This window comes from Schistocerca nitens, chromosome 4 (assembly GCF_023898315.1).
Source record: "Schistocerca nitens isolate TAMUIC-IGC-003100 chromosome 4, iqSchNite1.1, whole genome shotgun sequence".
NCBI classification, from domain to species: domain Eukaryota; kingdom Metazoa; phylum Arthropoda; class Insecta; order Orthoptera; family Acrididae; genus Schistocerca; species Schistocerca nitens.
This window is the reverse complement of record NC_064617.1, coordinates 801,054,333-801,080,714: the sequence shown is the minus strand read 5'-3', so window position 1 is coordinate 801,080,714 and position 26,382 is coordinate 801,054,333. Positions and strand designations below refer to the sequence as shown.

The window sequence follows — 26,382 nt, the reverse complement described above, 5'->3', positions numbered from 1 at the left end:
GGCGACAGAAAGCAGGAAACAGAATCGAGCACCTCGTAGCTGCGCGCGGTCCTCTGGTCCTGATCCTGTGAAGTAATAACTGGCCTGTTACGTGTCTCTACGCAATCTTTATTATGTCTCAAAATATCTATCTTTCCTTAATTATGCTGGGACAACAGACACATGTAGAGACTGTGGGAACCAAATTACAATATTTTCTCTTGACGTGAAACAGCACAGGCGAGTCGGCATCGTGCCTAGGATTGCTGGGCCCTTCGTTTTACATGGATCGTTCCGTAAAGCCTCTCAAGTGCCGCAAAATTCTAAGAACGCACATGATGCCTGTGAGCTGTGTCGTCGTAACTGCCGTCTGTGTCACGTCTGCTGTGTGCAGCGAGCTACGTTCATTTAAGTATTAACTGTATTTTTCTTACTTGTCACTTCTTCTTCCGTGTGTTTTTGCTTTTAGGAAGCTTTAATTATCGAGTGCTAGTAACAATGTTCCATAGATTTCGTGTTTGTTTTGAATACAGTCAGAGAGAGTCCCTTTAGTCAGCCACAGTGCCAGTAGTGCTAGTGTTTGTTTTGAATACAGTCCAGAGACAGGTAGTGCTATTTTCATTGTTTTCTACAAGAAGTGTCTAGTAACCACAGTTTAGTCAACTATCAGCCGTCTTTAGTGAATTAGCAGTCTAGTTAAAAGTTGATTTACTCTCTACAGTAAATTGATTTCTTAGGTTGATAGGATGTGTGACTGCTGTGAACGGACGCAGGAGGAGCTGGCCACTGTTCGCGAACAGCTGAATGTGTTGATGGCCGCGGTCAGCCGTCTTCAGGCTGCTGCCTCGGAGTGTAGCGGAAGTGGGGAGTCTGGTGCGTCGCATGGTACACCCCAGGTGTTACATGCTTCACCCACTGTCCCTGCTGTCGAGACATCTTCGCGAGTACCGGGCGCGGTTGGGCCACCCTCTCCCCAAGGGGAGTAGCGGGTTCAGTGGCGTTCGCGGCGCACGGGGCGGAGGGTCAATGTGGAGGCTGGCCGTGTGGCATCGCCCGCTCTGCCTGTGAGTAGACATGTGGCCGTCCCTTCAGCAAGGTCCGAGCAGACACACGGGGGGAGGGGTTCATTAGTTATTGGGAGCTCCAACGTTAGGCGGGTGATGGAGCCCCTTAGGGAAATAGCGGAAAGGTCGGGGAAGAAGGCCAGTGTTCACTCTGCTTGCCGGGGGGTCTCATCCGAGATGTGGAGGAGGCCCTGCCGGCGGCGATAGAAAGCACTGGATGCACCCAACTGCAAATTGTTGCTCATGTCGGCACCAATGACTCCTGCCGTCTGGATTCAGAGGTCATCCTCAGTTCATACAGGTGGTTGGCGGAGTTGGTGAAGAAGGAAAGCCTCCCTCGCGGGGTGGAATCTGAGCTAACTATTTGTAGTATCGTTCCCAGAACCGATCGCGGTCCTCTGGTTCGGAGCCGAGTGGATGGCTTAAACCAGAGGCTCAAACGATTCTGCGGAGATCTGGGGTGCAAATTTCTCGACCTCTGCAATCGGGTGGAGAAATGTAGGGTCCCCCTGAATAGGTCAGGCGTGCACTACGCGCAGGAAGCGGCTACAAGGGTAGCGGAGTACGTGTGGAGTGCACATGTGGATTTTTTGGATTAGAGAATTCCCTCCCTTGGCCCGACAAGACGCCTCCTGAGACGCGGCAAGGTAGGAGTAGGCAAAATGCAACAGCGAATAACAATATTAATCTGCTAATAGTAAACTGCAGGAGCGTCTATAGAAAGGACCCAGAACTGCTCTCATTAATAAACGGTCACAATGCCCACATAGTACTACGGACAGAAAGTTGGCTGAAACCAGATGTAAACAGTAATGAAATTCTAAACTCAGATTGGAATGTATACCGCAGAGACAGGCTGGACAGTGAAGGGGGAGGCGTGTTTATAGCGATAAAAAGTGAAATGGTATCGAAGGAAATTGACGGAGATCCGAAATGTGAAATAATTTGGGTGAAGGTCACGGTTAAAGCAGGATCAGACATGGTAATTGGATGTCTCTAAAGGCCCCCTGGCTCAGCAGCTGTTGTGGCTGAGCACCTGAAGGATAATTTGGAAAATATTTCGAGTAGATTTCCCCACCATGTTATAGTTCTGGGTGGAGATTTTAATTTGCCAGATATAGACTGGGAGACTCAAACGTTCATAACGGGTGACAGGGACAAAGAATCCAGTGAAATTTTTTTAAGTGCTTTATCTGAAAACCACCTTGAGCAGTTAAACAGAGAACCGTTGAAAGGTGGCTACACTGAGCCACAGCGCCAGATATCGCGCTAGAGAGTATTGTTCCGCCGCCTCCACTGGCAGTGATTATTGAGATGTCGTAGTGGGCAGTGATTATTGAGAACTCGTAGTAGTCAGTGCTTGTTCAGAACTCGTGGTAGGCTGTGGTTTTTGAGAGGTAGCGGAGCTCAGTGCTCGCTGAGATGTCGTAGTGAAAAGTGTTTGTCGAGATAGTGTAGTGGAGCGAGTTTATTCCATGTTTTATGTAGTTGATTGATGGATAGACAGCAGATGTTGTTCTAATGGAGATATTGTAATAATTTGAGTGCTTTTCATCAATATATGAAGGTAACGAAACTTGATTTATTTTTCATTATTTAATGTCGTAAATAATGCTTCATTACAGGTTCAGTCAACAAAGCATCTGGCCTGTGTTCTTGGATTAGAGTGTAATTCTAGTTTTCTTGAGTAATTATGGTATTTCTATTTTCTTTAATTAATTCAGTATAAATGATATTTAAAATTTCTTGTGTTATTGAAGAAGAACCGTGCCAGATGCGTACGTTGAGTCATACTTCCACACACAGAACAGTTACACTTGTGCTTTGGTTTCGTAGGTTTTATAGTTGCTGGGGACTTAATTAATTAATTGTGTTAATGAAAATTTACATTTCATTCTTTGTTGTTGTTCTATGCAGTCAGATTGCGTAATAATACTAGTCAGGGCCAACCGTTTACGAGACTTCGTAATCGGACAAACAGCTACAAAAAATTAAAATATTATTTGCATTCTATTTTAATTAAGCCCCCATGCACGTGGCGACCGCTGCTTCGGATCGTCCCTTGGAATTCTTCTGATTGTAAAAATAGGAGACAGTAGTATTGTTGTAGTAATTTGTAGTTTAGTAATTGTAGTCTATATTGCATGAGTAGATTTGGTAATTGTTATTCTTTTAATGGTATATTGGCAGAATTTAATTTTCATTGTCTTGTCTACGGGTTTGACAATTTAGTGCAATTATTTCAATTGTTCGTTAATCGTGGTTGACGGAAGCATTTCGTGTGAATGGTATTGTTGGAGATAAAGTGTCATTGTGTGTAATTTTCATATAGTGACGAGTTTTGTATGTTTTGTAAATGATTACGCGATCGATGAAAAAGGCAAAAATGATGGATAGTGAGAATGACGAAATTGTTAACATGGCGAACTCGCCAACACAGGACAACAGTATGATGAATAATGGAGTTGAAAACAATTTAATAAGTCGGGAAGACAGTCCGGAACCATTTCAAAATTTTTCTCAATCAGAAAATTCACAGAATACGAGATTAACGATAGAAAATTCTGGAATAGCATCGAACACAGATAGCCTTTCAGCTATGACGAATGAAACTGGTTTTGCGGGAAATGTTAGGGGCGAAAGGAATTTCGAACAAGTTAATACGGAGCAGTTGATGGGTGTAATATTAAATTTGGCATCTGAATTTAAAACACAGATGGGAACAATGGAATCACTGGGATCACAAATGAGAACAATGGAAACACGGTTAGTCTCACAAATAGGAACAATTAAAACAGAGATGGGAACTTTGTCAACACGTTTAGAAACTGATATGGGAACAATGGAAACACGGTTAAACTCACTGGGATCTCAGTTGGGATCTGAATTAAAAACAGTGGGATCACAAATAGGAACAATTAAAACAGAGATGGAAACAATGGAAACACGGTTAGATTCACGAATAGGGACATGTTTCAAAAATATGAAAGATGAATTAAAGAAAGAAATCAGAGAAGAAGTACAACCGATTTTGAATTCTCACAATAATAGATTAATTGCAGTAGAGATTAGACAAAGGGAACAGGATAGAGAACAGGAAGAAAGAGATCGCGTGATAGTGCAAAAATTTTCAGAGTTAAATTTACAACGTGCGCACGATAAGGAAGAAATATTTGAGAGAATCGAGGAATCCGTACCAAATGACAGAATAAATAATCTAACACAACAATACGAACAGTTAACTACCAAATGTGTCAACACTGAAACCCGAGTCGCGACACTTACGGAAGACGTAAATAAACAGAAAGAAAAAATAGGTGACTTATCGGGAAGAGTTGAGGAAATTTCAGATAAATTGACAAATCTTAGTTTACATGGGGACAGAGATTCGGATGATACAGCTCCATTGCCATTTGCGGAAACTGAAGAGTACCAGAACATAAATAAACATGTTGAAAATCATGGAAAATTTAATGAACGCGTTAAAAGGGAAGTTGAGGCATTACGGAAGCAAGTCAAACAAATTGAAGGCGAAATCGTAGGAAAAGACAGCAAAAGAAATTTAGAATCACAGATACCAGGGGGGTTTGAAGAAAATAATTTGTTTCATTTACAGGATGCAACAAGAGAGCGCCAGGCGCGCGAACTTGACAATAATCAACATTCGGACTGGGACAGACGCGGTAGGTCTTTGTCGCCACGAGGCGAAAACTTTGACTATAAACACTTTTTGACTGTTCCTAAATTTAAGATCTTCCGCAATTCTAAGAATGACATACATCCATGTTCATGGCTAGATCAATTTATGTACGCACTCCCACCAAATTGGCCACTAAGTCACAAACTGGAATTTATGTGTGGATATTTAGAAAACGAACCGGCGACGCGGATGCGCGCACTCATTAGAGATTGTAATAATCTGAATGATTTTTATCATGCATTTCTATCGGCATATTGGTCCGAAAACACGCAAGACAGAGTCAAACACAGTCTTATTATGCAGCGTAATTTCAAACAATCTGAGTTCCGCACGCCAGCAGAATATTTTGAAGACATGATTCGAAAGAATCAGTTCCTTTCCAACCCTTATAGCCCGACTGAATTAATTCGCATTTGTTTAACTAAGCTGCCACAATCCATAAGACAAATTGCTTTAGCTGGAAGAAGTAAAGACGACATCGAGACTTTTAAGACTTTGTTGCAAGAACTTGAGTATGACAACGACGACGGGACTTCTTGTAACTTTTTCAGTAACAGTAATTACAATAGATTTTCAGAGAAAAGGGATAGTGATCGGAACGGGCGTTAGATGGGTAATTTTGAGAATGACAGACGTAACAGACAGGACAATAGATACCAGCCTTATGACAATAACAGACGTTCTAACAGAAATTACACAGACAATTATAACAACGGTAATTCGTACCGGAATGATCAATCATATGGAAACAGTAATCGGTATCATTAAGACAGAAATTATCCATACAGTAATAAAAATTCTTACTACAGAAATAACCAGGGTAGTAGGTCTAACAGTAATTTCAGAAGTGACAGTCGAAATTATACAAGAAGTAGTTATGCAGACAGACAGGAAAACAGAAATTTTAATAACAGACACAACCAAGAATTTGCATCTAACAGACAGGAAGGACCTAATTGGCATCCTCCGTGTGACAGAAATTCAGAGAGACAAGTGGAAATAGTAGAAATTGATCCGCGAAATGACGGGAATAATCAAAGACGTGACGCAAACAATCGACAATGACTTGCAGCTTCGGCTTCTGGCAGCAATATAAGCGGTTCAGAAAGTAATGACACTACGACTTTACACTACGTACGCCTAGAAGACATGAGAGACATTTTGCTAGACGAAAAGGAAAATAATGTAGACGCATTTTTACATCCTGTTATTGAAGTATGTGTGGGTAAGAATAAGTTCACTGCAGTTTTAGATTCTGGGAGCCCATTGAACGTCATTAGTGAATCAGTTTTTCGTATATGTGAAAGAACTATTGCCTGTCCTGTGATACCTATTTCTAAAACTACAATTCGAGGAGCGATTTCTGGAAAAGGTGTGGAAGTTAAACAACAGACCAACCTAAATTTCATTTGTCAAGGATACGAATTGTCTGCTAATTTTATTATTGTTCCATTACTCAGTACACAGATTATATTAGGTATGGAGTTTCTTAACACACATAAGGCGATTTTGAACTTTAAAGAAGGAAGTGTGAATTTGACTGTTGCCGGAATGCCGAAATGTTTGAAATTTTTCGAGTGTTTAGCAAGATCTGAATTAGATACAAAATGTTTAAGGTTTCTTACTTCTGATGTTTTCGTTGAGCATTATGACGACAGTGTGTTTATTCATGACAATGACAATAGATACAGAGACGCGATGGAGGATGTAATTAGTAGCGAAGAATTAATTAATGAAAAGGTTAAGAAAGCTGAAGTGCCAGATGACGTTGCAAGAGAAGAGCTGCACCATATTTTGACTTCACATGCTACAGTGTTTAGTCATCACACAGGAACTATACAAGGCTTACAATATTTATTTAAAGTAAAAGAACACACACCATTTCGCGGGAAAACGTACGCTATTCCTTTGGCTTACAGAGACAAGGTTAAGAATGAACTTCAATACATGTTAGATCAGGGCATTATTGAGCCAGCAGTCAGTCCTTATACCAGCCCATTACATGTCGTTCTTAAAAAGGATGGGTCAATTCGTTTGGTTCTGGACTCCAGACAGATAAATAATATTATTATTCCTGAAACTGACCGTCCACAAAATTTAGATGAACTTCTTCAACATTTCCATGGAATTAAAGTTTTATCCACGATTGATATGCGCGCAAGTTTTTGGCAAATAGAACTCCACCCTGATTGTAGAAAATACACTGCCTTTTTAGCCTTTGGTAACTGTTACCAGTTTCGGAAATTACCGTTTGGACTTACTGTATCTTCAGCAGCATTCATTCGTAGCTTAAACGAAATTTTACCTGTTTATATTCGTGACAATATTACTTCATATGTTGACGACATTCTTATTGCTAAACGTTCTTGGAGTGAGCACAACAAAATTTTGGATTCATTATTACGTATTTTTGCAAGAGTTGGCATTACAGTGAACTTAGAAAAATCTGAATTTGGTCGTTCTCAGGTGAAATTTCTCGGTCACATTATTTCTACAGAAGGTATTCTTCCCGATCCAGAGAAGCTAGACGCAATTCGTAATTATGCTGTTCCTACCACAAAACATGATGTTCGTAGTTTCCTTGGTGTCTGTAATTTTCTTAGACGCTTTGTTAGATTGGACAATTTGGCCACACCTCGTTTATGTGAACTATCTGGAAAAAATTCTAATTGGTGTTGGGATGAGGAAGCTCAGTCAGAATTTGAACAACTTCGTGATGCTTTAGTTGCTGCTCCACTTCTTTCACATCCGGATTTATCTAAAGATTTTTGTTTGGCGACGGACTCATCATACAAGGGCCTAGGTGCACACTTATTTCAAGAGATAGAAGAAAACGGCGTTGTAGTACAGAAGACTATTGCCTTTGGAAGTCGTGTTCTCTCTAAATCAGAAAAAAATTATTCGATTACGGAACTTGAAGCTTTGGCTGTTGTATGGGCTTTCACAAAACTTCGCACATTTTTGTTTGGCAGACATACTAAGGTTTACACCGATCATCGAGCTCTGGAATTTCTTATGTCGACAAAATTAACTCATGGCAGATTGTCACGATGGGCGTTGTACCTACAGGAATTTGATTTTAGTATTGTTTACATACAGGGATCTTCAAATATTGTTGCTGATGCTTTATCACGTGCACCTATGGGTTTGAAACAAAGTGCTGAAGAGGACTGCAAAGAAAACCATTATTGTTTGATGTACATTCAAGGTGTTGCGTTTGAGAATTTTATTTCTTCTTCGCTCCAGGACATCGCTAAGGAGCAAAATAAGGATCCCATCTGGAAGGACATTAAGGAGAAGTGGAGGAGAAAGGAAAGCGTAGCGATCAGACAGTATTATTTAGTTCGCAATGACATTCTTTTCAAACAAAAATCGGTCGACAACTCTGTTTGGTTAGTTTGTATTCCTGATGAGTGGGTCAATAAATTGATTTGGTACACACACTTTAGTTATGCGCACTTTGGTCCCAGAAAATGCTTTCATAAATTACGAGAAAATTGTTACTTCAGTAATATGGAAAAACGTATTCGATTTGTTCTTGCCAAATGCAAATTATGTCAAAAGGCTAAGCCGCCAACTGTTTCTCACAGAGCACCGTTGTTTCCTATCATTCCAGCGAAATTAAAGGACATGGCTGCAGTCGATTTGTTCGGTCCAGTGGTTCGTTCTACTAATGGTTTTGCGTACATTTTCGTAGCAGTGGAATTGACATCAAAATATGTGTGTTTTACACCTTTACGCAAAGCAACAGCTCGTTCAGTATCTAACGCTTTCATCAAACATTTTCTTAAAGAAGTTGGTCATGTTGATAAGGTTATATCAGATAATGGATCACAGTTTCGCTCTAAAATTTGGCTTCGTACTCTACGGCGTCGTAAGATTAAACCAATTTTCATTTCACTTTTTCACCCTCAATCTAACGCTTCAGAAAGATGGATGAAAGAAATTAATAAATTGTGTCGTCTTTATTGTCATTAGAATCACAGAACTTGGGATAAGTATCTTCATATTTTTCAAAACATTCTGAATGAACTTCCTAATGACTCAACTTCTTTACCGCCTCTATTGATATTAAAAAATAAAGTACCAACAAATCGCATTTCTGAAATCGTTCCTTTTCCGCCTTCACGGAAACTGCGGCATTCTGAAGTTGTCAACCTGGCTCTACGAAATATTGCGTCTGCGGCTGCAAAAAGAGAGAAATCAGCTAAACGTCCTGGTCGTTTAAAAATCTTGTCAGTTGGTCAAAAGGTGTTAATTAAGTCTCATCGTTTGTCTCATAAAGGAAAAGGCTTATGTCGCAAATTTTTTCTGCTTTATAACGGTCCATATAGAATTCGCAAAATTATTCATGATAACACTGTTGAAGTAGAAACTCTTAAATCTCGGCGCTCTAAGGGAATACATCACATATCTAACGTTAAAATTTTTGTGGAATGACATACTTTAGAGAAACCAACAGTTATACGTAAACATGCGCAGAATGCAAGGATAGCGCGCTGTGTTTTGGCGGCGGCACATACTCAAAGCAACAGTCAGTCTGCGCGCCGCACAAGGCTGTCGTTGACCGCAAACAATCACCTTCTACGTCACGCGTCTACAGCTGATCGAGCGCTCAGTGCGAATGCACTGACAGACGTAAACAAATACACAGTCTAATTTCTCCGACTAAATTCTGTTTAAAGCTATGGTGACTTTATAAATTATGTTATTAACGTTCAGTATTTTTCAGGATACGGTTGTATAAAATATTTAAGACCTTCAGGTAAATTCTGTGCGTGTCCGACGTTAAGACGACTTGCTATGGAGAAAATTTCAGGAAGAATGTAATTTCGAAAAAAAAAGTAATAAATTAAAAAGGGTAACTATTAATTGAGTTTATTTTTAAGGTAACATAATTCCACTTAGGTACGTATTTTAGATGTAATTTGCTGCTTGCGATTACGTGACTCATACTTTGTGCTAAATTTCATGTTCTATGAATTTACTTGTGAAGCGACGTGCTTGTGTACATTTACTGATTTTGACAATTATTGATTAATGAACAGTGTTATTACTTGTGTATATTATGCATCGCTTGGCTGCTATGCTTTTTCACTGATGTTATATTTTTTTTTTATTATGTGCCTGCTGTGCTTATTTATTTAAATTGTAATTGTCAACTGATTAATTGTGCTGACTGTGGTTATGTATGTAGGTTACACTTTGTGATTTATCTGCTTGCGCCTTCATGTTTACTTATTAAGATTACGTATGAACATTTATTTGCTTATGCTGATATGATGATAATGACCTGTTTATTATGTAAGATACATATTTGCTGCTTTGCGTATGGATTGCATATTTACACATTTCTGTTTGTTGTCATAACTATTCTTTAATTTGCTATATATAGAAATGCTGATATGAGGTGTATGAACATAGAATTTAGGTCACACTATGGTATTAATTATAGATTGTTCGCTTGGCAGAGCCTTGTTGTAGGAATTGTGTTGCATCCACTTGTTGACATTCTGTTCTCTACTGGTATATTTACTCGCTATTGCATGTTTTGCTTACGCTCAGTGCCTTATATTTTTAAGATAAGAAAATGAACTGCTATAATTCTACGTACGACATTAGTACAAGAAACTTCATAGAAGTCACATGAGCTGGAGGTTTTATGGAAGCTGTATACATTTATGCTAATAGGAAGGAAGCTAACGACATGACATACCAACACTAGGTTAGACCATTGACAGTTATTACACTGCATTCTTCGTGAGCAATTGAAATAGGAAGTGACACTTGACAGAAGAAATACTCCACATGTTTGCTTCTGTTTGCCATGATTCTTGAAGTGGTGTACACACTGTGAAATATTATGATCATTAACACTCCGTAATCGTACTTACTTACTGAGAGTTGTTCGAACGAAAGTCTGTTAGAGGTCATGTATGCATTTCTCTTATTTAATGATGGACAAAGTAACCAAAATATATTTTATGAGGCATAACGAGTAGAAAATTTGGGTCAGATGGATTACACAGAGGTTGTGTGTGGACACTGTGTCTTCGGATTGTATGGGATGCTGAATTGAAGTTTGCACTAGGATTTTGTCTGTACTTGTTCGAGGAGACTGACTAGAGGAAAGAGTTGTTATGGAAGTGAAATGATATTGGTGCTGAGGTTTATATGTATCGACGTATTGAAGAGGTATTATTGAAGTATTAAGATTAAGTGATGATGATGATTATTGGAGTTTTGGTGGATAAGAGGTAAAGTAAGTGAGGAGCATATTTTTTTTTTTTTTGTTGGTCTATATGGAACAAGGAGGATGAAGATGGCAGACTAGAACACTCAAGTAGAAGGAAGATTGTCTACACACACACTTTGTTAAATCACTAAGCAGTATATACTTTTTTTTGGAGAGAGGAAGTAATTGCATATCTTGGCTCACTGACAGTTGTTCAGCAACCGTACATTTTGATCTGGCTTGGCAAACATTGGTCTTGACATGATGACTATGACGTTGACTATTATTGACTGTTGTACATTGCTGCCACTAATACTTGATACACATGATGAACATAAAATTTTGACAGAATTGCATTTACACAGTTAACACTTTCAATTACACAGTAGCACTAATGTGGATGAAAGATGAGTGAGTGTGTTTTGTGTGTTTTCCTTTTCCTATCCCAAATTGGTACCAACCTATCTCCTAAATATTATTTTACTTGTTTGTTGTGGCTTGCACTGACACCCATAAATATTATAGGTTTACTGCTATTTGTGTATTGTAATAGTTAATATGACAACTACCTGATATTATTTGTGCGTTTATTATGATTTGTATGTTTAGTGTAAGAGCATTGATAATAATTTTGTTAATTGTGTGTGCACTCAAACTATTGTTCATGACTGAACTGTCTCATTAGTGATAGTGAAGATTATGGACTGTTACCTGCACTTGTTCAACATAATGGGTGCCACTTGGAAATGTTTAATTTGTGCTAATGAACTTTGAGTAACTGACTGATTAGTGATAGGGAATATTATGGACTGTTATTTGCACTTTTTCTACATGATTGGTGCCACTAGAACATGTTTAATTTCTGCTGATGAACAGTGTGATTAGAGAAAGTGAATATTATGGACTGCGGTCAGCACCTGTTTAACATTGCTGGGTGCCACTGATGGACTGCTTCTACTGAAATGATGTCATTTGTTGCTGTCTGCACCTGCTCAACATTGCTGGGTGCCACTGACGGACTGCTTCTACTGAAAAGATGTTACTTGTGGGTGTCTGCACCTGTTCAACATTGCTGGTGCCACTAATGGAACTGCTTATACTGAAATGGTGTTACTTGTTGGTGTCTGCACCTATTCAACATTACTGGGTGCCACTGATGGACTGCTTCTACTGAAATGATGTCACTTGTTGGTGCCTGCACCTGCTCAACATTGCTGGGTGCCACTGATGGACTGCTTCTACTGAAATGATGTCACTTGTTGCTGTCTGCACCTGCTCAACATTACTGGGTGCCACTGATGGACTGCTTCTACTGAAAAGATGTTACTTGTGGGTGTCTGCACCTGTTCAACATTGCTGGTGCCACTAATGGAACTGCTTATACTGAAATGGTGTTACTTGTTGGTGTCTGCACCTATTCAACATTACTGGGTGCCACTGATGGACTGCTTCTACTGAAATGATGTCACTTGTTGGTGTCTGCACCTGCTCAACATTGCTGGGTGCCACTGATGGACTGCTTCTACTGAAAAGATGTCACCTGTTGATGTCTGCACCTGCTCAACATTGCTGGGTGCCACTGATGGACTGCTTCTACCGAAATGATGTCACTTGTTGATGTCTGCACCTGCTCAACATTGCTGGGTGCCACTGATGGATTGCTTCTACTGAAAAGATGTCACCTGTTGATATCTGCACCTGTTCAACATTGCTGGTGCCACTAATGGAACTGCTTATACTGAAATGGTGTTACTTGTTGGTGTCTGCACCTGATCAACATTACTGGGTGCCACTGATGGACTGTTTCTACTGAAAAGATGTTACTTGTTGATGTCTGCACCTATTCAACATTACTGGGTGCCACTGATGGACTGTTTCTACTGAAAAAATGTCACTTGTTGGTTTTTGCACCTGTTGACCATTGCTGGGTACTACTGCTGGAACTGTCAACTACTTGTTTCTTGCGCTATGGAAAGCGTTTATGTGAATATTTGTATAAACTGATTTTTTGTGTATTACTGTTTGTGAAAAGTTATGAGACTCTTACCTGCACATATTCGTCATTGCTGACGCTATTGATTGAATTGTTTAACCACATAATACTTGTGTAAACTATTATGTAAAGTCACATGTATGAAAGAATTTGTATTGCTTACTGTATTTTATATATTAGGTTATTGAAAGGTCAGTGCAAAGCCAAAATTTTATCTAGTAATATGATATTTACGCATTAATATTATCTTTTATTTTTGTCTGTATTTTTTTGACGAATTTGGTGGTATTTTCACCACCAATGCTGGCAAAAATACCATCAAATTCTAGCCCGTGGAGGAAGGGCATATGAAAGGTGGCTACACTGAGCCACAGCGCCAGAGATCGCGTTAGAGAGTATTGTTCCGCCGCCTCCACTGGCAGTGATTATTGAGATGTCGTAGTGGGCAGTGATTATTGAGAACTCGTAGTAGTCAGTGCTTGTTCAGAACTCGTGGTAGGCTGTGGTTTTTGAGAGGTAGCGGAGCTCAGTGCTCGCTGAGATGTCGTAGTGAAAAGTGTTTGTCGAGATAGTGTAGTGGAGCGAGTTTATTCCATGTTTTATGTAGTTGATTGATGGATAGACAGCAGATGTTGTTCTAATGGAGATATTGTAATAATTTGAGTGCTTTTCATCAATATATGAAGGTAACGAAACTTGATTTATTTTTCATTATTTAATGTCGTAAATAATGCTTCATTACAGGTTCAGTCAACAAAGCATCTGGCCTGTGTTCTTGGATTAGAGTGTAATTCTAGTTTTCTTGAGTAATTATGGTATTTCTATTTTCTTTAATTAATTCAGTATAAATGATATTTAAAATTTCTTGTGTTATTGAAGAAGAACCGTGCCAGATGCGTACGTTGAGTCATACTTCCACACACAGAACAGTTACACTTGTGCTTTGGTTTCGTAGGTTTTATAGTTGCTGGGGACTTAATTAATTAATTGTGTTAATGAAAATTTACATTTCATTCTTTGTTGTTGTTCTATGCAGTCAGATTGCGTAATAATACTAGTCAGGGCCAACCGTTTACGAGACTTCGTAATCGGACAAACAGCTACAAAAAATTAAAATATTATTTGCATTCTATTTTAATTAAGCCCCCATGCACCGTCTCGTGGCGATAACATATTAGACCTTCTGGTGACAAACAGACCCGAACTATTTGAAACAGTTAATGCAGAACACGGAATCAGCGATCATAAAGCGGTTACTGCATCGATGATTTCAGCCGTAAATAGAAATATTAAAAAAGGTAGGAAGATTTTTCTGTTTAGCAAAAGTGACAAAAAGCAGATTTCAGAGTACCTGATGCCTCAACACAAAAGTTTTGTCTCAAGTACAGATAGTGTTGAAGAACAGTGGACAAAGTTCAAAACCATCGTACAATATGTGTTAGATGAGTATGTGCCAAGCAAGATCGTAAGAGATGGAAAAGAGCCACCGTGCTACAACAACCAAGTTATAAAACTGCTGCGGAAGCAAAAGGAACTTCACAACAAACATAAACATAGCCAAAGCCTTGCAGACAAACAAAAATTACGCGAAGCGAAGTGTAGTGTGAGGAGGGCTATGCGAGAGGCGTTCAATGAATTCGAAAGTAAAGTTCTATGTACTGACTTGGCAGAAAATCCTAAGAAATTTTGGTCTTATGTCAAAGAGATAGGTGGATCAAAACAAAATGTCCAGACACTCTGTGACCAAAATGGTACTGAAACAGAGGATGACAGACTAAAGCCGGCCGCGGTGGCCGTGCGGTTCTGGCGCTGCAGTCCGGAACCACGGGGCTGCTACGGTCGCAGGTTCGAATCCTGCCTCGGGCATGGGTGTGTGTGATGTCCTTAGGTCGGTTAGGTTTAAGTAGTTCTAAGTTCTAGGGGACTTATGACATAAGATGTTGAGTCCCATAGTGCTCAGAGCCATTTGAACCATTTGACAGACTAAAGGCCGAAATACTAAATGTCTTTTTCCAAAGCTGTTTCACAGAGGAAGACTGCATTGTAGTTCCTTCTCTAGATTGTCGCACAGATGACAGAATGGTAGATATCGAAATAGACGACAGAGGGATAGAGAAATAATTAAAATCGCTCAAAAGAGGAAAGGCCGCTGGACCTGATGGGATACCAGTTCGATTTTACACAGAGCACGCGAAGGAACTTTCCCCACTTCTTGCAGCGGTGTACCGTAGGTCTTTAGAAGAGCGTAGCGTTCCAAAGGATTGGAAAAGGGCACAGGTTATCCCCGTTTTCAAGAAGAGACGTCGAACAGATGTGCAGAACTATAGACCTATATCTCTAACGTCTATCAGTTGTAGAATTTTGGAACACGTATTATATTAGAGTATAATGACTTTTCTGGAGACTAGAAATCTACTCTGCATGGGTTTTGAAAAAGACGATCGTGTGAAACGCAGCTCGCGCTATTCGTCCACGAGACTCAAAGGGCCATAGACACGGGTTCACAGGTAAATGCCGTGTTTCTTGACTTCCGCAAGGCGTTCGATACAGTTCCCCACAGTCGTTTAATAAACAAAGTAAGAGCATATGGACTATCAGACCAATTGTGTCACCGAGCGAGGTGGCGCAGTGGTTAGCACACTGGACTCGCATTCGGGAGGACGACGGTTCAATCGCGTCTCCGGCCATCCTGATTTAGGTTTTCCGTGATTTCCCTAAATCGTTTCAGGCAAATGCCGGGATGGTTCCTTTGAAAGGGCACGGCCGATTTCCTTCCCAATCCTTCCCTAACCCGAGCTTGCGCTCCGTCTCTAATGACCTCGTTGTCGACGGGACGTTAAACACTAACCACCACCACCAACTGTGTCATTGGATTGAAGAGTTCCTAGATAACAGAACGCAGCATGTCATTCTCAATGGAGAGAAGTCTTCCGAAGTAAGCGTGATTTCAGGTGTGCCGCAGGGGAGTGTCGTAGGACCGTTGCTATTCACATTATACATAAATGACCTTGTGGATGACATCGGAAGTTCACTGAGGCTTTTTGCGGATGATGCTGTGGTATATCGAAAGGTTGTAACAATGGTAAATTGTACTGAAATGCAGGAGGATCTGCAGCGAATTGACGCATTGTGCAGGGAATGGCAATTGAATCTCAATGTAGACAAGTGTAATGTGCTGCGAATACATAGAAAGATAGATCCCTTATCATTTAGCTACAAAATAGCAGGTCAGCAACTGGAAGCAGTTAATTCCATAAATAATCTGGGAGTACGCATTAGGAGTGATTTAAAATGGAATGATCATATAAAGTTGAACGTCGGTAAAGCAGATGCCAGACTGAGATTCATTGGAATAATCCTAAGGGAATGCAATCCGAAAACAAAGGAAGTAGGTTACAGTACGCTTGTTCGCCCACTGCTTGAATACTGCTCACCGGTGTGGGATCCATACCAGATAGGGTTGATAGAAGAGATAGGGAAGATCCAACGGAGAGCAGCGCGCTTCGTTACAGGATCATTTTGTAATCGCGAAAGCGTCACGGAGATGATAGATAAACTCCAGTGGAAGACTCTACAAGAGAGACGCTCAGCAGCTCGGTACTTGCTTTTGTTGAAGTTTCGAGAACATACCTTCACCGAGGAGTCAAGCAGTATATTGCTCCCTCCTACGTATATCTCGCGAAGAGACCATGAGGATAAAATCAGAGAGATTAGAGCCCACACAGAGGCATACCGACAATTCTTCTTTCCACGAACAATACGAGACTGGAATAGAAGGGAGGACCGGTAGAGGTACTCAAAGTACCCTCCGCCACACACCGTCAGGTGGCTTGCGGAGTATGGATGTAGATGTAGATGAAGATTAGCGCTCTTGTTTGTCAGCAGGGCAGAGTGCACCCTTTGAAGACAGGAAGTTCCGTTGATCCCGGAAGTGTTCGCAAGCGTGACGAATCTACTCTCCCTGCAGGGCACTGAAATATGCGACTTCTCCATTTTATGCATCCGTATTCTGGGAGCTCCATTTGTGGTTTACCCAATGAGCGGCTAGACATCAATCGGCGTACCAACCTTCAGACAGCAAAGCAATACAAAGTGGGCATTATTCAAGAATTTTTGCGGTTTCCCCCCTGCGAACTGTGCTATAAAGAGAAATCGTATGTGGCCCAGCGGTTCTAGGCGATTCAGTCCGGAACCGCGCTGCTGCTACAGTCGCAGGTTCGAATCCTGCCTCGGGAATGGATGTGTGTGATGTCCTCAGGTTAGATAGCTTTAAGTAGTTCTAAGTCTAGGGGACTATTGGCCTCAGATGTTAAGTACCATAGTGCTTAGAGCCATTTGAACCATTTGAGAAATCGTGTGTTGTCAGGCTGATAATTGGGATAGACTCTTCCCTAGATAACGTTGTGTTCTGAAGCGAGAGTGTGGTGGTGACGAGGGCGGAGAGCTACGAGTGAGTCCGTGATGTCAGATTTTAGTTCGTCGAGACGCTGTTCTGGAATCTTCCTTGGACGTGTTTACTGTTTGAGTGAGTGTCGCGATTACGCAGCAGCACAGTCCTTTTACATCTGAGCAACTGACAGTTTCGTATCCTTTAAGTGGCAACATTTTTGTGTTTGTATTAACTCAGACTCGGGATTTAGTATTCAACAGTTTCCTTTAATTGTGTTTGTGAGCTGCTCAAACCTACTGGAACGTCAATTGCACGTTCCCTAACAGTCTTCCTTGTTGCCAGATTCAATTGCTCATAAATAATTAATTGTGTATAATCTCGTTTAATATATCAGTATTCTTTATGAAGAGATTTTTTAATAAATAGTTTAACGGTGTTGCACACCACAATTTAAACATCTTTTAGCGTTTTGAGGATGGTTAAGAGTCCACGATTTTTAGTTTCAAGCTACTTTTTCTTATTATACCATTCTTACAACATAATCAATTTTTTTAATGAGTATTATTGGCATCAGAGTATATTGTACACTCTACATCAAAGAAATACGAGTACACCTGATTAAATAAAAGTGACCCATTTCGCTCACCTTCAAGACTTTGAACAGGCGACCCTTCATCATTTAAAATCTTATAAATATGTTTAGGCACATCGGCAGATCTTAATCTGTGTTTTCATAGTGCCAGGTATCGTTTGGAATACAGTGTCTCCACTGCGATCAATTTGAGGACTTTTCAGTAAATACGTTTGATTGTTGCTGGGAGAGTTTTCCTCTTGTTTTTCGTGATTGCGACAAGCAGCTTGCAGGGCTGCTGCCGAACTTCAGAACGTCTCGGGCCATATGGCGGGAGACAGTCAGGTTGGCACCCCACTGGTGTCCGGGCCATCTCCAGACACGTTTGCGGCCTGTGCTCTCATTCACTGGAGAAGAACTGTCTTCAGCGAAGAGTCCCGCTTCGAACTGAGTCCCGATGACCAGCGAGGACTGCGGTGGAATACCAGCCTCGCTGTTACACGTCATACGGCGCGACAACCAGGAGTGATGGTTGGCGGTGCCATTTCTTTTCATAGCAGGACACTGTTGGTTGTCAGCCGCGGCAGCTTACAGCACAGCGGTATGTCGACGATATTCTACTCTCCGTTTTGTTTCCCTTCATTGTAAGCCATCCTGGGCCTGCATATTATCAAGATAATACCCGCCCGCATACGGCGAGAGGTTTTTGCTGCTTGTCTTCGTAATTGTCAAACTCTACCTTGGCCACCAAGGTCGCCAGATCTCTCCACATTTGAGAACTTTTAGAGTATTGTGGGCAGGGCCCGCTCACTATCTCGGGATTTTGACGATGTGACTCGCCATTTGCGCAGAATTTGGTACGATATCCTCCAGGAGGACTTCAACGGCTCTGTCAATCAATGCCAAGCTGAGTAACTGCTTGTATAAGGGCCAGAGGTGGACCAATGCGTTTTGACGTGCTCAATTAGTGAAGCCATTTCGGTTGAATAAATCTTCCATTTTTTTTCTGAAACTGTAATAATTTGTTTGTCTGCACATGTACAACATATGCACCGATTTCCGTCTTCGGAAAATTCCTTCGCAGTGCGTCGCTGTTTTGTCTTAACAGTGTGTTTTAAGCAACTAAGCGAGTTGCCATTAATACATTCTTAGATCCTCTAATCCACAACTTCCGTGGATATACTTACGTTTTGATGTCTTTCTGTAGTCGAGAGGTACTTAGAGTGTATATATCACACAGAACTCAATCCCTAGATGTTTGTTTGAAGAAAGAGGAAATAGGAGAACGTATCATACTGACCTATTATGATACTGATTATTGAATACAGATTCTCACATCAGATATCAGCATGTATTTTGTTGAAACTTCCTGGCAGATTAAAATTGTGCTGGACCGAGACTCCCCTAAAGCGACCCCCTGGTCTCTTGGCACTGCATCCTTAATCTGTCAGCAAGTTTCACATCAGTGCACACTCCGCTGCAGAGTGAAAATTTCATTCTGGAAACATTCCCCAGGCCGTGGCTGAGCCATGTCTCCGCAATATCCTTTCCTCAAGGAATGCTAGTCTTGCAAGTTTCAAAGGAGAACTTTTCGGAAGTTTGGAAGGTAGGAAACCAGGTAATGGCGGAAGTTGAGCATTGAGGTCGGGTTTCTGTCGTGCTTGGGAAGCTCAGTCGATAGAGCACTTGTTGCCCGCGAAAGGCGTAGGTTCTGAGTTCCAGTGTTGGTCTGACACACAGTTTTAATCAGCTAGGAAGTTTCATATTAGCGCACACTTCGCTGAGGAGTGAAAATTTCATTCTTGATTGATTTAATTGTTTTCTGCTTTCCAGAAAACTGTAAATATTTAAAGTCGTAGGATAAATTCATAAGCACTATGTGCACATTAAAGCGAAGACAAAAAAGAAAACAAACGTTAGCAATGAGTAAGTACCTGAAAGAGTCCAACGCCTAACCTGTTGACGAAAAGAATGTGGTCACCGGCCCACGCGGAAGCCGGTGTCAGGACCGTCAGCAGAGACGAGAGGAAGATGCCGATCCCGAATATGAGTTTACCTCCGAAACGGTCGGCAAGCACTCCACCGGGGAGGTGTCCCACCGTGTAGCCATAGTAGAAGGCCGCCAGGATCTCTCCTTGCTTGTGCTTGTCCCATACAAAGTAGCCCTCCTGCAACACGGACACAAACTGGTAAACTTTCATTCTTTGTTGCTAAAGTAAATATGAGAAACAGCGACAGTTCAGAGACACTGATAGAGACCGGATTATATGCATCATAAAACCCTTAAAATATACACCTAAATATGCATGGAAAATGCTTAAACATGCATGGCAAATGTCGAAATATCCAAGAACAAATAATAAAAAAACATGGTAGTTACTGCGTGCATTATATCTCAAAGTCGAACCTGTGCATATCAATTATCAGGAAGAGCCCCGGCTACGCGAATAATCGGTACATTCAGAACGCTGATATCATTTTCTGAATGCTTTGGTTCAAATGGCTCTGAGCACTATGGGACTCAACTGCTGAGGTCATTAGTCCCCTAGAACTTAGAACTAGTTAAACCTAACTAACCTAAGGACATCACAAACATCCACGCCCGAGGCAGGATTCGAACCTGCGACCGTAGCGGTCTTGCGGTTCCAGACTGCAGCGCCTTTAACCGCACGGCCACTTCGGCCGGCTCTCTGAATGCTTTCTGCTAGAGGTTACGAAGGAGGACTTTCCGGGATTATTTTCTAAAAATTTGCTAAATTGGGGCCCATAATATCGTATTTCAAGAAATGTTCCTTCTTTGGTATTATTGTCGGTAACAATACCATGCGAGTGGTCGCAGCGAAACAATCGATATGTACAGGACCAACTTCGAGATATATCGCTCGCAGAGGGTCACGCTTAAAAGCTCCGTAGTAGTTTATTTAAAAAACAACATATAATCATAAATTTTTTTGAACAGCTTCAACTTTTAGTTTATACTATTGGACCAAAGCATCACTTACAATTTATTTTACGTTTTTCTACTGTTGTAAACATAAACGACGAAGTGCTGTTCCAAATGTTCGATCATTCAAAACATTTTTAGAAGCAGAAAAGGACCGCTCCACATCAACTGAGGCAACTGGGCAGGAAGATGGCATTCCGGTCAACGGACAACCATGCCAGCGATGACGTCAGCGCACCTATGAAAGGAGGTAGTGTTTGCTGGGTAGTCCCACATCCACAATCGCTTCGTATACAGTCACCGACGGTGCTGTAGGGGATAGAGAAGATGCCTATCAGACTCTCTGCTGTGAAGGGTCATAGGAAGAACGGAAGCAGGACAGTCGCAAACTGATATAGCCTGGTGGCTTAGTGTGGCGACAGTTTATAGAGATCAAAACTGCATCCCAAAGACCGAGGCAGGGCCGACCACGAGTGTTTTCGGAAGATAGGACCGTCATTTGGCTGTAAGGGCACGGCAGTACCGCCTTAGTACTGCATGGCAACTGGCATATGACCTCGAAGCCACCACTGGACGTGTAGTATCGAGGCTGTATGTCTACGTCTGATGCGTCTTCACGGAAGGGAACGTCTAGAACGGACTCACGAACATGCCACCTGGGCGGTCGAAATGTGGGCCAATGTTGACATCTTCAACTTTTGTGGTCCTGTCTTCCTCAGTTGCGTGTAATATTACGGTACACAGGACAAAAACAAAAATAAATAAAATAAAATAAAATTAATACCACACCAAAAAAAAAACACACACACACACACACACACACACACACACACACACACACACACACACACACAAACGCACACACAAATGCATACACGAACAGACCACAGATACTTCAATAGTTACACTCATAAGTTTTGGCAGTAATATTCGATCTTTGGCAAAAACATTTGACAGTCGGCAACAGAAACCAAAACATTGCATTAAAACAAGCGTTCAGTGCATAGTGCTGTGGAATGTGGAAAAAACAGCAAATTGGCGTTCATAGAAAGAACAACAACACCAAAAATGCAACAGGAGCGTAATATGTAAGAAACTGTCTACGCAACCTGTAAGTACAGTTCAAAACATTACTACTTAATAGGAAATACCAACCACCAGAACTGTTTATAACCTATAGGCACAGTTACAAAAATGTAAATAAAATAGCTAACGTATGTACATATTCCAGGCCACTGATGATGCCTTGCAGAAAATAAAGGCGAAACGCGTATGGCACTAAAATTGTGTTTTATTCAGTTGCTGTCAGACGGTCCATAAATAAAAATTATCAATATACCGTGGGCCAATGTTGTTTTCACATATGAGTCCCGGCTTAGTCTGGAGAGTGATTCTAGATGGATTCGCATCTGAGGGGAATATGGAATACGATTTCAGACCCAAACATTGTGGAAATAGACCGATGCCGAAGAGGATCCCTAATGGTGTGGGTAGGGATTGAGTTGAGCACTCCAACCCATATTCATGAAATTATAATGGTGAATCGGCAACGTTTAACTGCTGTCAAGTATCGTGACGAGATCTTGGGAACGAGATCTTGGATCCTCATTTGCGGCTGTTGCGAGGTACTGTGGGCCCAGACTTCGTAGTGATGGAGGATAATGGTCGGCATTGTAGAGCACGGGTGGCTGATGTTTTCGTGGAAACAAAGATACTGTACGTAAGGCGTGGCCTGCTCTCTCTCCCGATTTGAATCCCATAGAGCATGTCTGGGGTAATGTAGGGAGATGGCTTGCATCACGTCAGCGTCCACCAACCACTCTCCAAGACTGTGAGCACCTCTGCAGGAAGAATGGCCGTTATTGCTTCAACATGAGACTGAGGACACCATTCAACGCACTGCATTGCTGATAGAGGGTGTCACAACCCACATTGAGCACATTAACAAAATATCGAAATGTGTGTGCAAATCCCTTAAGCTGGAAAAAACGAAGAACTTTTTAGTCTACCATTATTCACGTTGCAGCTGTTGACTTTCTGAATTCTTTGCATTGTCTCTACTTTACTGTCACTCGTGCATACTTTTTTGTGTCATGATAAAAGCAACCTTGCAAAATTTCCGTTTGTTGCTTTAATTTTGGACACCAGTGCATTTTTTAAATTCGCTATGTGTAACATTTTTGAAAATAACGTTTTGTAACAACTTTGTATATTTTAAGAGTGAGATTAAATGGTCCATAACGTTATAAAGCAAATATTACATGGTTCTAAAACATATTTTTATTGTGTTTTAATTAAAAGCAAAATGAGGGTCCAGTTTTGGACTTTTGTCTACATATATGAAACAGTGCATCAGAAATATTTTGATTATTGACATAGTTTGTTCAGTTATTTCCAGAAACGTAGTGATAGGCTCTCGGCTCTTCATTATTATAACTGTGGGAATCTGATCAAATATATTTCATAAATGTTGAAAATATGAGGGTTCGTTCTGTCTTTTTTTGGATGTGTGAGTAGTGGGGTAATGGGTCTCACAATTAATTAAATTGATCAATTAATTACCCCCACCGACTGATGACGTCACGGGTTTCTCCCGCCAGCACATGGATCCCTCCCCCCTTTCCTTCCCTCCCCACCCCCACCCCTGTAAATGGCGGAAAAGTGAAATTCTGGTGGGAAATTCAAATATTGGCTGGAATATCAAATTTTGTGTTTTCAACTTGAGGTCCAGAGACCATCTGACCTAGTTCAAAACACTACCAGCGGAGGACACTGTTAGCTTTCCCCCATTCCCTTCTGCTTCCCCTCCCTACACCTTCTCACCCCTCCCAACCCCTCCCACTGCCTCCCGTCCCCTCCTCTTCCCTACTTCGAAATTGGCGAGAAAAGAACTCAGATTGTGCTGGGCTGACAGACAGAACGCACTTAAGTCCTTTTTATTATTTACACATTGCAGAATACACAGACAATCTAAGTTACCAGTGGTCGAACACTAGACAACAGCTCCATCCAATTTCGTCAATAAATATTAGATGTAGAGTGGATATTTTCGCTATTAGTGTAGCACTAGGGAGTTGCTTCAGGCAGTCTAGGCAATAGCCCTATATGGGAAGTATGGGAGGCAGTAATAATAATAGGACAGCAAGCTGTCACTGAAGTAGAAGGGAGTAGCCTTCTGCCAATCTACAAGTGAAACCTGGTGGATGTGGAGAAGATGTTTTCGCTATTAGTCAAGCACTAGAGGGTTGCTCCAGCCAGTCTAACCAATGGCCCTATGTGGGGAGGATGGGTAATAATGATAGGACAGAAAGTTATCACTGAGGTACAGGGGAGTAGCCGCCTGCCCATCTATAAGTGAACAGCTGCTGCTGGGAGGAACATAAGGACGTCCAATAATAATATTAGAACAGAATATTTTTTACCATTTATTGTGGCCGGCAGCGACACATTGATGCAACTCTTCAGCCGAGCCGAACGTACAGATGTAAAAAAGAGAGATTTAAAAATGACACGGGGAGATAATATTAATGGAATACACAAAACAAGAAGAATGTAAATAGGAGGCACTGTCACAAGTTAAAACCACAGAGAGCACAAATAAAAACCACGCTACATGAAGATGTTGATGAACACTGGCGTCACTTATGATAAAAACATAGATCACAGCATTAAAACCCACGTGGTACAAAAATATTTTAAAACACTGTACTCATAGCAGAACACAAACGGAAATCATGAAGCACTTCACAAGTAAAACGGGAAGGACCTGCCAAGCGAGGGGAGGCCATGGAGGGAGAAGAGGGGAAGGGTATTGTAGGAGGGGGAGGTGGGATGGGGCAGCAGGGGAGGAGGATCTTGGAGCACACCAAGGGAGAGGAGATGGAGGAGGGGGGAGAGGGAACAATCTGGTAGGGAGCGAAAAGACAGGGGAAGGAGCAAGAGAAGGCTGAGGGGGGCAGGAGGTAGGATGCAGCAAAGGGAAGGGAAAGAGAGAAAGCCTTAGGAAGGATGGGAGCCAAGGATTGGGGTCAGATTTGGAAGGAAGGATAGATGTGAGGCTGAAGCTCATCATCCACGATGGAGAGACAGCGAAATTTCTTTGGGATAGGACATGGAGGATATGGAGCTGCAGGGTGGGTGGGACGCAGCGGTATAGGTGTAGCAATGTATAGGGGTGTTTGAGGTAAGTAAGGAGATGTGGGATGGAGGCCGGATACAGAAGGCAAGAAAGAGCACATGGCGTTCAAAGATCTGGAGCGGTTTATAGAATTTAGGAGAGGTGGAGTTCCAGGCGGCACTGGCATAACAGAGGAGGACACAGATCAAGCATTTGTAGGTATGGAGGATGGTGGAAGGATGCAATCCCCAAGTCCAGCTGGACAGTAGTTTCAGAAGGCAGTGTTTATTGCAGACATTGTGTTGGATGGTAATGAGATGGGGAGTCCAGGTTAGGTGGCTGAGTAAGGCGGATAGGATGGTCATAGATGGTAAGGTAGAAATCAAGGAGCCAGAAGAAATGGATGGTGTGACCTGTAATGACTGCCTGGGTTTTGGAAGCTTTTATTGTAGAAGCCACTGGTTACACCAAGTGGTGAACTGCTTAAGGTGGGTTTGAAGGGAACACTGGGACCATTGGAGGGTAGGATAGAGTGCCAGGAAGGCATTATGATCAGCATATAAAGGATATGGACGGGAGGGGGGGATACTGGGCATATCGGTGGTGTACAGGAGATAAAGGAGAGGAGAAAAGACAGTTCCTTGGGGGGCACACGTCTGGTGGGGTAGAAGGTACAGGAATTGATGTTATAAGTTGTGACATAGGAAGGATGGTGCGAGACGGAGGATGCAGTGAGACAGATGATGGGAAGGACATATGTCTAGGAGACTAGAATGCCATAGATGGTCATAGGTGTTCTGGAAGTCTAGGGAAACAAAAACGGTGGAGCAACAGGAGTTGAGGTGGAGGTAAAGGAGATGGGTGAGGTTAAGGAGCTGGTCTTCAGCAGAGAAGGAGGGCCATAGGCCACACTGAGTAATTGGAAGGAGGTGGTGTTAACATAGATGGTGATGGATACAGTGGGAGAGGATGGATTCGGAAACCTTGCAGAACACTGAGGTGAGGCATATGGGACGGTAGGAGGAGTCAGAAGAGTGTTTGTTGAGTTTAGGGAACAGCACGATGCAAGAGGTCTCACACAGCTCAGGATAAAAGCCAGTGCAGAGGTTGGTGTTGTACAGAGTGACAAGGGCGGCGAGGAAGGAGGTTATACAATTATGATCAGGGGTGGTGTTGTATTTGGGGCAGAGGATGAGTTAGTGTCGTGAGCTGTGATGGGAGTGTTTAATTCTGTCTGTGGTATATGGCCCAAGTACTGGAAGCTAGGAGCAAGTGGTGGGGCAGTGTTACCAATACATTCATGGATGTTGGGGAAGAAGGAGTAGTCAAAGTGAGAATCATTGAGGATGGAGAAGATGTTGGAGATCTAGGATGGAAAATGATTTGTCC

At 41.7% G+C, this 26,382-nt stretch overlaps 1 protein-coding gene across 1 annotated transcript in view; it reads right to left on the bottom strand.

The window, feature by feature from the left end:
- Positions 1-26,382, bottom strand: part of LOC126252109 (sialin-like) — a 168,957-nt gene that overhangs the window by 113,545 nt on the left and 29,030 nt on the right. Inside the window, exon 3 of the mRNA XM_049952973.1 lies at positions 19,867-20,100. Coding sequence (XP_049808930.1) covers positions 19,867-20,100 — 234 coding nt within the window. The remainder of the gene's footprint in view (positions 1-19,866; positions 20,101-26,382) is intronic.